At 48.7% G+C, this 12346-nt stretch overlaps 1 protein-coding gene across 1 annotated transcript in view; it reads left to right on the forward strand.

Annotated features, from left to right (window-relative positions):
* Positions 1-12346, forward strand: part of PLEKHM3 (pleckstrin homology domain containing M3) — a 115044-nt gene that overhangs the window by 54759 nt on the left and 47939 nt on the right. Inside the window, exon 5 of the mRNA XM_048483286.1 lies at positions 5598-5791. Coding sequence (XP_048339243.1) covers positions 5598-5791 — 194 coding nt within the window. The remainder of the gene's footprint in view (positions 1-5597; positions 5792-12346) is intronic.

Raw genomic sequence — 12346 nt, forward strand, 5'->3', positions numbered from 1 at the left:
CTTCTTCTTCTTCTTCTTCTTCTTCTTCTTCTTCTTCTTCTTCTTCTTCTTCTTCCAATTACATGTACCAGAGCTTCAAAATACACCCCCTCCCCTTGTACTGAAGTGGCAACTGAGAGGATTGTGTATAGTACACAGTCCTAGTATATGGGGTCAGGGCACCAAAACTGTAGCAAGTAAATGCACAAAGTTGGGGTTTTGCTGCCTGACTGGGACAACCAATTTTTTTTTAAAGTACCAGCTCTTCAGGGGTCAGGCATTTTTGGATCTCCTCCTAGTTTGCCCTCCCTGCCGACTTAAGTGCCACTTTTCACACGGGGTGGGCAAATATACCAGTGTGGCCCTGCGCCAGTTCCATAAACCCATTCTAACCACCACCACCCGTCCTTTTTTGATTGGGCTGCCCTTCTTGTTTTCAAGAATTATATGCACAATACACCTTCCATTTCTCTTGGAACACTTGATTTGGTCTATTTCATAGATGACTCTCTTGATAGTGCATACAGGCATTTCTTGATGGAGCGTATATACATTTACTCCTACCCTCCAAAACATATATATTTACTTTTACCCTCCAAATAACATAGGCTCTAGTTTTGTTTTGTCTGAGTGCTGTAATTGCTCCCCTGATAACTTCACACTTTCACTGCTATTTTTGTCAGATCCACATAACAGAACATTTAAACAGCGTCCTGAGGGGATGCCAATCAATATATCTGGAAAGATCCCAATACGCTGCTTAAAGAAAGAAATGGGCCATAATACTCTTGTGGTTTGTGATATTTTTATCTTTGCCCATCTCTCGTATTCCCCAGGCTCATCTCATGGTGGTGTTAACATTTTCTAAAGCGGGCAAATCGATGGCAGCATTTGCTGCGGTTTGTGGGTCCTGCCATCTGGAGAACCAGGGACTTTCGCTCATTATATAGCCTCCCGTGCAGAGGTGGGATCCAGCAGGTTCTCACAGGTTCCCCAGAGTAGGTTACTAATTATTTGTGTGTGCCGAGAGGGGGTTACTAATTGGTGATTTTGCCAAACCTGTTGATTTTTCGCCTTACTCCACGCCTCTCCTCTCGTAGCAGCAAGCAGGACTTGAAGCAGTCTTAGCAGGAGGTGCGACCGGGCGCGGCGTGGCAGCCTCCGCGCCTCACGCAGGTAACGCATTTAGAGCCTCTCACGGGCGGATTCCCCAGCGGCCGCGTCCCTGCTTTCACAGCCCCGCCCAGGAACGCTTCCCACCCCCGGAATGCCCGGCCCCCGGAATGCCCGGCCACGCCCCCGTCGTGCCCCACCCAGCCCCATTGACGCTATGCCACAGTTTGAATCCCACCACCATGGGAACCTGTTATTAAAATGTTTGGATCCACCACTGCTCCCGTGTACTTGAAAATGCACAGCTGCATCATCGAGGGCATGTGGGAGCATGTGGTTATTGTTTCATGCCCAAATTATTATTTGTTGTATTTACATTTGAGGTCAGCTCTCACTATTAATAAAGCATTTTTCTCTTAATCTGTTGCAAAGCAACACAGTTTCCTTCGAACACCTGCAAGCAACGCTTCTACTCATTTTTAGAATTGTTCTATTCTGTGGGAAGGGCTCTGTTTGTGGAACGCTCAGAGAAGCCCTTTATAAATATGAGATACAATAATTCTCCCTGTATTCCTTTATGATTTAGTGCAGGGGTCCCTAATGCGGTGCTCGTGGGCACCATGGTGCCTTTTGACACCTTTCTTGCCCCCCCCCCCCCAAGTATTTCTGGAAAATGGGCAGGGCCAGGCAGGACTTTTGCCCAGCCAAGCTTCTAATTGGCTATTGGAGACTTGATTGGCAGTGCAAAAAAATTTTTGTTTAATATCAGCTGACAAATGAATTTGATATTTCAGTGCAATCCAGGTCTCCTGGACATCTTCAGAGTCATAATATTTTAATTCCTTATTCCTTTGTAACCCCAGCTATGCCTTTCAAAAATATAGTAATGTAACCAGAGTTGGGATCCAGCAGGTTCTCATAGGTTCCCGAGAGTAGGTTATTGATTATTTGTGTGTGCCGAGAGGGGGTTACTAATTGGTGATTTTGCCACGTGATTTTTGCCTTAGTTACGCCCCTCTTCTCAGCAGTAGCGCGCAGAACTTGAAGCAGTCTAGCAGGAGGTGCACCGACGTGCGTGGCAGCCTGCGCCTGCGTGCATTCGTTTCCCGCCCAAGGACCGGCCCAGCGGCTGCATCCTTGCCACAGCCCCGCCCAGGAATGCCCCGCCCCTGGAATGCCCCGCCCAGCCCCATTGGTGTCACACTACAGTTTGAATCCCACTTCCATGGGAACCTGTTACTAAAAAATTTTGGATCCCACCACTGAATGTAACTGTTAAACAGGCAGCGAAAAGTTCTCCGTGAGATTTTAATTTTTTTGATAACTTGAGGAAACCATTTTTGCCTTTCCCCCCTGTGTTACCATGCAAAATTTGCATATCTACTTGAACAATGAAGCTTCCCTTAATTCTTTAACACCCCTTCTGCTATGCTTTGCTGTTGGTGCGTTTCTCTTTATAATCCTCTTTTTGAGGAAGCTCTTGAGCGTCCGATCCACAATACAAAAAAACCAAGTTTCCACAAGAATCTCCAGATTGCTTTGAGGGCTAAAAGCAAAGAGCTGTTGGCTTTGCATATTGCCAGTGAGCGGTTGTTTTCAGAGCCAATGTGGTCCAGCGGACAGCAGAATACTCGGCTTGGCGAGTTTCTCAGACCCAAATGTAGAATGTCAGTGTGCCGTTTTTAGTGCAGGCTGCCGTCTGCTTCCAGTACTCTCAAGCACTTCAGAAGTTGCCCGTGTAGATGTATCGGTGGGGAAGAAATTCCATTTGTCTCTTCTATGGGGCTGGGGCTGTTGGAGCGCTGCATATGGCCCATTTCCGGTTTGGCCCTCGTCTCAGCCTATAAAATAAGAAACATAGAGCTGGAAAGGATCTCCATATTTATTTAGACCAGTGTTTCCCAACCTTTTTGAGGTCAGGGTACCCTTGATCTCATTCTTCATATCTCACGGTACCCCTGCCACCACCACCCACCTTCCCCTCCCAGGGTGAAGGGTAGCACTGGGAATGGTGGCGGCTGCTGACCTTGTGGCAGGCCCTGCCCCATGGGCCAGCTCCATGTCCTTGCTGGCGCCAGTGGGAGACACCACAAAAATGAGGGGGGGGGCGGTAGTGTTGCCGCGGTACCCCTGGGACATGCTCACGGCACCCCAGGGTACCAGGGAACCCTGGTTGAGAATGGCTGATTTAGACCAACCCCCTACGCAACAGAGGAAATTCACAACTGCTCCCCCAGTGACTTATTCACTATGCCCAGAGGATTATCTAGACCAGCCCCCTGCCCAACAGAGGAAATCCACAACTGCCTCTCTGCCCCACCAGTGACCTCTTCTCTATGCCCAGAGGAAGGCAAAAAAAACCCCCTTCAGGATCCCTGGTCTATTTGGCCTGGGGGGAAATCCCTTCCTGACCCCAAAGCGGTGATTGGCATTTCCCTGGGCAAATAAGAAACAGCCGTGACAGTCAAGAACTGATTCATCCCTTCTTGCCCTCCCTCTCCTGAACTGCCAAAGTTCACAGACTCAGCATTGTGATATCAGCATTCCATCAGTCACTTCCTTTGGATGGTTGCTGTGTGAATGAATCAGTTCAAGAGATATTACCTGGTTGGAGGTTGGGGAGGTAGCTGATAGCAAATGAAAATTAAAACTGTTCTGCATGTACATTTATATCTCAGTTTGCTTGGTCAGCGGGGCACCTCAAATACACACGTCTGTGTCTTTGTGCCCACAGGGAAACGTTGTAGACAATAGGACAGATGTAAACAAAATGAATATCTGTCTCCAAATGATTCTCGTGCAACTTCAGATCTGAAAACCATACTGCTTTGATCAAGCTACTTGCTTTATCCAGTTTTTGCTTGCGCATTTATTTATTTATTTTTATTTATGTATCAAATTTATAAACCGCCACCCCCGAAGGGCTCTGGGCGGTGTACACTAGGCCAAACACAGTATTACATACCATAGGCCAAAACAACAATGCACAGAATAAAATAAATTAGAGCAGGTTAAAACAATTTACAAAAGTCATAAAACTAACAGCATCAGTACAGTATATATAACAATAAGATTATAAAAATGTGTGGCGCCCGAATCCAAGGCCGGGTGGGGGTAGCAGTGTAGATTAGATGTTATATTGGGCGTGCCGATGATGGAATGGCACGCAACACAGGGGCATCCCAGAGGGGGAATCCGCGGCCGGCCTCACCAAAAGCCCGGCGGAACAAAACCGTTTTACAGGCCCTGCGGAATTCACCAAGGTCCCGCAGGGCCCGCACATCTGATGGAAGGGTGTTTGACCAGGCTAGGGCCGTAAAAGCCCTGTCCTGGGTAGAGGCCAGTCGCATCATGGAGGGGCCAGGGACCACCAGTAAATTGCATTTAGGTAACAACAACAAAATTTGTCCATATATAATTAGTATTTGCTGCAGATGGTGAGACTTTACTTCGCTCAATAATCACACAACAACGACAGGCTGGAAAGGAATGGGCCGCAGCCCAGTTTATTAATTATTCAATAACATAATCAACATGAACTATGTACAAAAGAGCTGGGCGGCAAACGGGTCGCACATCACATCCCAATCTCCATTGGGAAACCGACGGGAAGGGAAGCCCTAGAGATAACATTCCGGCTTCAATTCTTCCTCACTGCTGAGGAGAGACGGGCAATCGCTAAGCCCATGGCCGCATTTACCGCCCTCCTCTCCTTGCTTGCTGGGGTGTGGGGCACCGGCGAAGCCCTCGGTTTCATTAATCGGCCCAATCTAACCCCACTCCCTGGGGTGTCGGGCAGCGGCCCAGCCTGCCGGCCTGCCAGCCTGCCCGCCCCACCCCCCGGCCCTTCCACAGGGCACAAGCCTGGGAGACCCAGCCGGAAGGCTCGTTTTCTCCCCAGATGTGCGACACCCGTTGCAAACCCGCCAGGACTGCGACAGTAAGGACCACAACCCCCCAACCCCTAAAACCATAGGGAGGGTGGGTGAGCCACGCCTTGCTGGGTCTCGCCGCCGGGAAGGGCGCAGACTGGGAGAGGCATCCTTATATATCCTGGCTCCTCCCGCCTTTACGGCTGGGAGCCAATCATTGCACCCGGTTCTGCAGCATGCCGCCAAGCCATGCATGCCCCTTATTTTGCTACGTTGCTCACCCCGGCAGCAATGGCTGCCCCCGGTTATTCAGGTGCATCTAATATTCTGTAGAACCTACTGTGAACCAAATATCTTGGTTACCTGCGCTCACTTTTCTGTCTCCCGGCTAGCTCCAATAACCTTGGCATTACGACGTTAAAGATTTTACTTTAGCCATTCCAATAACGTTCTAAGTGTCGCCCAGTCACAAAGGCGCGTCCGAGTAAATTAGGTTGTGTTACGGTTTTAGAACATTTAAGTGAAAACTTGGAGAACACAGCTAAGGAGAGGGTATCGATTGCCTGTAAGCATTTAAAAGGGTTTATTAGAAGCTGAGCTAAGCTTAATGGATCGCCCCCCCCCCCCTTGCAGGTATCGAAGCAAGCCAAAGAGTTCCTGGAATATGTGTATGAAGAGCCCTTGATTGACATCCATCAGGAAAACCCGATGTTGTACAGACACGTCGAGTCGCTGGCTACCGTGGTCCGCCTGAGACAGCAGCTGAAATCCCTCCGAGCATATTTATTCAGCTGCCGAGCGGCCGTGGCCGAAGACCTGCGAAGGAGGTATGGAGACGGGGTAGCCGAGGAGAACAGACTTCTGGGGGAGGGGGGCTCCCTATCATCCCCCCCCACCTCTTCCCTAACCTGTCCATCTCTCACTTCCTCTTCACGGTTCCCATGACCCAGCAATTAAAGCGCTGGCCGCTTGCATCTGCCGGAGGAGTTGTAACTAGATACTTTCAATACAATGGAACTGTATTCTGCCATCAGAGATCTTTGAGTTGTCAGCACTTTATTGGCGGGGGTGGTCGGGGGGTGATATTAGGAAGAGAACGGCTAAACAAACCATCGGCCCTGCAAACAGAATTAATTTACAGCGTCCACGGCAAGGTATGATCACAGTAGACCAGTGATGGCGAACCTTTTCGCGGCCGAGTGCCCAAACGGCAACCCAAAACCCACTTATTCATCACAAAGTGCCAACATAGCAATTTAACCTGAATGCTGAGGTTGAAGTTTAGGAAAAACGGTTGGCTCCGAGGCACGCATTACTCGGGAGTAAGCTTGGTGATAGTCGGTGGCCTTGCTTTGAAGCAACCGTTCAAACGCTTCGAACGGGCGAATCACGACCCTAGGAGGGTTTACTCAGAAGCAAGCCCCCCCAACATGACAAACTCTGTGCGCGCGTGCCCACGGAGAGGGCTCTGAGTGCCACCTCTGGCACCCGTGCCATAGGTTTGCCACCACTGCTGTAGCCCAACTGGAAATGAGTTTTAAAGGAAGCGTACGTAGCGTCCTAAAGCTGAGATCATCAGCCCTCTTAGGTCGGTGTTGCCTACTGCAGCCGGCAATAGTTCTCTGAAGTCTATAAATAGAGACCTCTGCCAGGTTTGCTACCTGAGAGGCCCTGGGTCACCTGGCCCTTTGTGCATACAAACTGTGCAGCAAGCATTTCAAAAACATGGCCACCTCCCGTCGCAGAGCAGGGATTCAAATCTGGGTTTCCCACATCCTAGTCCAGTGATGGCGAACCTATGGCACGGGTGCCAGAGGTGGCACTCAGAGCCCTCTCTGTGGGAACACACAAACAGAGTTCATCATGTGGGGGGGGGGAATCACACACACACACCCCCACACACACACACAACACACATCTAGGCTGGCCTGGGCTGCTAGGCTCGATTATTAGCATTAAACCTAAGACCTAGTTTTGGGGAAGCAGTGTAGGTAACCCTGTTGTGCTGTTAAACCCCACTGATTTTCATGCAAAGAACCAAAGCGCGATCCTTTACCTGGGAGTAAGCTCGGTTGCTGGCAGTGTGGCTTGCTTCTGAGTAAACCCTCCTAGGGTTGTGATTCACCCGTTCAAGGAGTTGCATGGTTGCTTCAAAGCAAAGCCAACAACTACCACCAAGCTTACTCCCGAGTCACGCACGCCTCCGAGCCAACCATTTTTTCGAAACTAAAACCTCAGCATTCGGGTTAAATGGCCGTGTTGGCACTTTGCGATAAAGAAGTGGGTTTCGGGTTGCAGTTTGGGCACTCGGTCTCAAAAAGGTTCGCCATCACTGTCCTAGTCTGACACTTTAACCGGTTGTGCCTCTGACACCATCTGTAATCAGTGCTTTCCTGGAGTGGAAGGGTAAAAAAAGAAAAAGCTATCTGCCTGACAGTTATCATCTTACAGATAAAGGGTGGGGAGGTAGGTGACCTTTGCTTTTCAGGAGACAACACATGTCAGTGCCTCGATTAAGAATGTCAAGAACAGCTAAAGAAAGACACTCCTGACTGCACCGTTACCAGATTTTGGTCGCCAGAGACCTGCTTTGAATGCTCACAGCTTCAAGGCCTGCGTGTGCGGGTGAGAAAACGCCCATGAAGCCGTTCGTGAGGAGGGCACAGGAAACACTTCAAACCTTAATACCTTGTTCCCTCACGCGCGAGGGTAGTCAACGCTCTCTTTTTCCCCGAACGTCCTACTGGTAATAGTGTCTCCTTCAATTAGTATAAAACTGAAGGTGGGGTTGGCTTATGAAGGAAGTTCAGGGGAAGCATCAGAGAGGGAAATTACCGCTTTTGATTAACACCAAAGCAAAAAGAAGAAGAAGAACAGAGAATGTTCTGATTAAAATAAAGAGGCAGGGAGGGCCCAACCGAGTCAATGAGGAGAGTCGGAGAAAAGAGATCAAAGGAAACAGAGAAAAGCAATGGGCCTTGAAGCCATGGGGCAGAGTGGGAGGAGGGGAAGAGTGGATACTAGCTGGGGCACGGAGAGCCAAAGCTGATGGAAAAAGGTGATAGAAAAGGGTCCAGAGGAAACTGTGAAGAGGCATTCAGGGGAGCCGAGCCATAAAAGCAAACCTGAGAAAATAGGAACCATCGGAAAGCTACAAAGGGGTGAAACAAAGGAGGATTAGAGTCTGAAGAAGCTGCAGGATAGATGGAGGGTGGAAGACGGGTGTGAGGTAAAGTTCGGATGTGGATTTGAGAGCTAAAATGATCAGAAACTTGTTAAAAGCTGTGCTGAGGAGAAATGTAAAGGATAGAAGCTTTCTTGCTAGGGGTGCGTTTGAGTATGGGATGGGGCCATGCCACTTTAAATTATAAATTACTGTTTTAAATGATAAGACGAAGCCAGATCTGTTATGGATTAGTTTAGAAAGAATACTCTGACGCAGAAGAGACTTTTTGATAGAGAGTTTCAACAGATGCTAGAGGAAGCTCATAAAACCTGTTCCCCAATCTCTCTGGGAATACCTGTGGATAGATTAATTGTAGCCCGGCACCTTTATCTCCTGGTTGAGGCCCGGTGGCGTAGAGCAATCACCTTAGCTAGGTGTAATGCCCTGCCTTCCTCCTTTAGCCTTGGACGCCACCTTGGAATCCCACATAAAGAAAGGAAATGCCCGTGTGGCATGGGTTCTGTGGAAACAGTATCTCATATGCTGTTGGATTGTCCTTTTTATGAGATAGGTAGGAAGAAGCACATAATCCCCTTCCTGCATGGAAGTGAAGGCATTACAGATAAACAGAAGGTTATATATCTTTTAAACAGCCTCAACTACGAGCTGTTGGAAGCAGTGGCTAAATTTTAAAATGGTGTTATTTTAACTCGCCAGAAGTTGTAAAGGCTGTTATTATCTTGCAATGTTAATGTGAAACTATTTATATGCCATTAAAGATATTCGAAATCGAAATGGATTAATCCATTCAATACTCTGACGTATACCGTTTAGTATTAGGCATGTGTTGGTGCCTCGCTTCATTTAATCTTGTTTCTTGTCAGGTAAACTGTAAATAACCTTGGACCAGTAAAACATTCAAGCCACCACGTCGTCAGCCATCTCCGTAAACCTAACACTTCAGCAGGACAAAATTGTGGCTTGCTGTTCAGAGTTCTAGGCAAACAACGCCCAAACCCTGCCTTGCCTGTTTTGCATTTAATGCCAAACCGTGATTTGTGCCCAACAGTGAATTGGCACAATATCTGAACTGAAGCTGGTCTTCATGTGCAGCCAAAGGAGGAATATGATGGGATGTATAGCAAAGGGATGGGATATTCTTTGTGTTTCTCTAGTTTTTGCTGATCTGCCAGTTTCAAGGAAGTATTTAAAAATGCAACTCAGAAGTACTGCTGTTTAACTCCATATTCTGAAGTGGTTCGATCCATTTTAAAACCACAGCACTGGCACATATCAGGATCGCCTTATTTATCTGTTCCTATGCAGCCCAGGCCTTTCTCAATGTCTGTGGAGAATAACCAATAATTTTCCTTCAGTTTACTTCTAAGAAAGCAGCAAGAGGACTTTTCCCAGGTTTCGTTTTACCTCACGGGGTTTGAGCTGAGTTATATCCCACTTATTTTCAGTGTTGATGATAAACACATCACTGGTAGATAACCACCACGTTCTTGCTGCTTCACAGTCCTTAAATAGGAGAGACCCAGTTACTGTGCCTCAAGAACGTGAGGTAACTCAAGGGTTTGCTCTTTTCCCTCCTCCTCGGGGAAATGCTTTTCGAGGCTGCTTCTTCGCCTTGCCATGCCCATAGCCAGCAGTTCTGAATACACCATCTTGAATCCTGTCAGAATTTATATAAACAGTTATTAGTGCTGTTTAGAGAGAATTAAGAGCGGACTGATTAATCATGATGGCACCCTGTTGCTTTTACAGCCTTTCCTTGAGGAAGAGAAGAATATGCTACGTTGTTGTTTTCGTCCTAGTTTTCATTACCGTTCCCCCTCTTTGGTTTTTCTGAAGCTCGTGGCTAAATGGCTACCCAGGCTGCATCCTGAACTGACTTTATGAAGCTCTCTGTTATCTGGTCCTGGAACCCACAAGTTAGGTGATGGAAAACAGTGAAAGTTGCTGTATTCTCCTTCGGCGTGAAAATGTTTATAACGTTGACAGGGCCCTCTTCTTAAAGATTCCCAGACGCCTATTGTGTCACTTAGTTCCACCGAAGGGATGAACAGATGAAGTTGCCTTATACGGATTAGCTCACGAATCCACCACGTCTTCTCTGCTTGGACTGGCAGTAGCTCCCTTAAGGTCCCAAGTGGAGGTGTTTCGCATCAACTACTGCCTGGTCTTTTTCACTGACAGTGCCAGCAATTGAAGTTGGGTCCTTCCGCATTCCAAGCACGTACTCTATCCCTAAGCCACAACCTCTCCCCAGATGCCTGCCATATAAAGACCATTGCTAAGGCATGGGGAACAGAGATTATCTATGACTAGACAGGAGCTTATATCAAACCTAAAGAGGATAATATGCCAAATGTTGTGTTGTACACAGAGGTGGGATCCAGCAGGTTCTCACAGGTTCCCGAGAGTAGGTTACTAATTATTTGTGTGTGCCGAGAGGGGGTTACTAATTGGTGATTTTGCCACGTGATTTTTGCCTTAGTTACGCCCCTCCTCTCAGCAGTAGCGCGCAGAACTTGAAGCAGTCTAGCAGGAGGTGCACCGGCATGCGTGGCAGCCTGCGCCTGCGTGCATTCGTTTCCCACCCAAGGACCGGCGCAGTGGCTGCGTCCTTGCCACAGCCCCGCCCAGGAATGCCCCGCCCCCGGAATGCCCGGGCACGCCCCCGTCGTGCCCCGCCCAGCCCTATTGGCACTACGCCACAGTTTGAATCCCACCACCATGGGAACCTGTTACTAAAATTTTTGGATCCCACCACTGATTGTACACCGCCTGGAGCCCCTCGGGGATAGGGCGGTATAAAAATCTAATAAATAAATAAACACTGGAGCACTCAAAGTGAGCTTAGGAGTCCTGGTGGAGTGTCATTGCGGAGCACAGAAAGGGCGCAGTATCACCAAATTTTCCAGCAGCAGTTGCCGTTTCCACGCCACCAAAATAAAACATTCTGAGGCAGGAAATAACACGTTTCCTCTGTGGAGTTCCACATGTTTTTTTCCCCCCAAAATGTTTTGGTTTCAGCCTGAAAACGTTTTAAATTAATCCTTTTCTTTAGCGCTTCTTTTGTGGAAACGGTTTCACTTTAGCGATTCTTTTGTAGAAGCGTTTTCACTTCCGTTCGGATCTCTTTAAAATGTTTCCCGCACAGCTTTGCAGTCCCCGGATTTCCTTCTCGGCGCCATTTTCTGAGCTCGCTTATTTTAGTCATTTTTTTTAATTGGGGGGGGGGGATCTTCGAAACCTTGTGTACACAACCTATGAGAATCACAGCACAAGGCTTTGAAGGAACATAGCATCAAATCCACAGAGAATTTTTTTAAAAAACCCAGAACGATCACAAAATGATAACCAGGAATCGTTATGAAGGGGTAAGTCTGGACAAATGTGGGGGTCATGACCTTTATTGGGTCATTTTGATTTGAGGGTGCGTGTGCTGTGAGTCACAGCTGACTTATGGCAGCCCTGTGGGGTTTTCAAGGCAAGAGACGATTGGAGATGGGTTGCCATTGCCTGCCTCCGCCAAGGAGAGAGTTCTGAGAGAACTGTGACTGGCCCAAGGTCACCCAGCAGGCTTCATGTGGAGGAGTGGGGAATTTTTTTAAAAAAAAATCCCCACCTTGATGGATGGTTTTGTAGGGAGCCTGTGGATGTGAATATATAAACAAGGTGTTGAACGGGCACATGAGAAGCTCCCGACATTACGAGGGCTTCTTTCCACTCTCCTGAGCTTCTGTGCAGGTAATGTCTGTGGGAGAAATCTTACAGCCTTGGAATGGGCGACGCTGGAGGGCAACTTCCCTTTCAGTGACTCTATAGGGAGCTTTCCTCTTTGCCTTGCTTCGGCTTGCCACACAGGCCGCTTCCACACGGCCACACTGTGGGGGTGCATCGGCATAAACGACGCCGACGCACCCCCCAGGACCGTTTGCACGGACGGTATCGGTAGGGGTGGGGAAGACGGCGCAGCCTGCGCAGAGGCTGCACCGTCCCCCGAATGCCTTACCGTCCCCTCCTGCCTTCTGGCACATTGCACAGGCCAGGGGACACGCCCCCCCCCGCCCTGCGCGACAGCTCTGGAGTTGCAGGGCAGGGGGGGCATGTCCCCTGGCCTGTGCAACGCGCCGGAAGGCCAGAGGGGATGGTAAGGCATTCGGGAAAGGGGGGGGGGGATGGCGCCTTCCAACCGCTGCCGTTC

The sequence above is a fragment of the Sphaerodactylus townsendi genome, linkage group LG02, assembly GCF_021028975.2.
Source record: "Sphaerodactylus townsendi isolate TG3544 linkage group LG02, MPM_Stown_v2.3, whole genome shotgun sequence".
Lineage (NCBI taxonomy): Eukaryota > Metazoa > Chordata > Lepidosauria > Squamata > Sphaerodactylidae > Sphaerodactylus > Sphaerodactylus townsendi.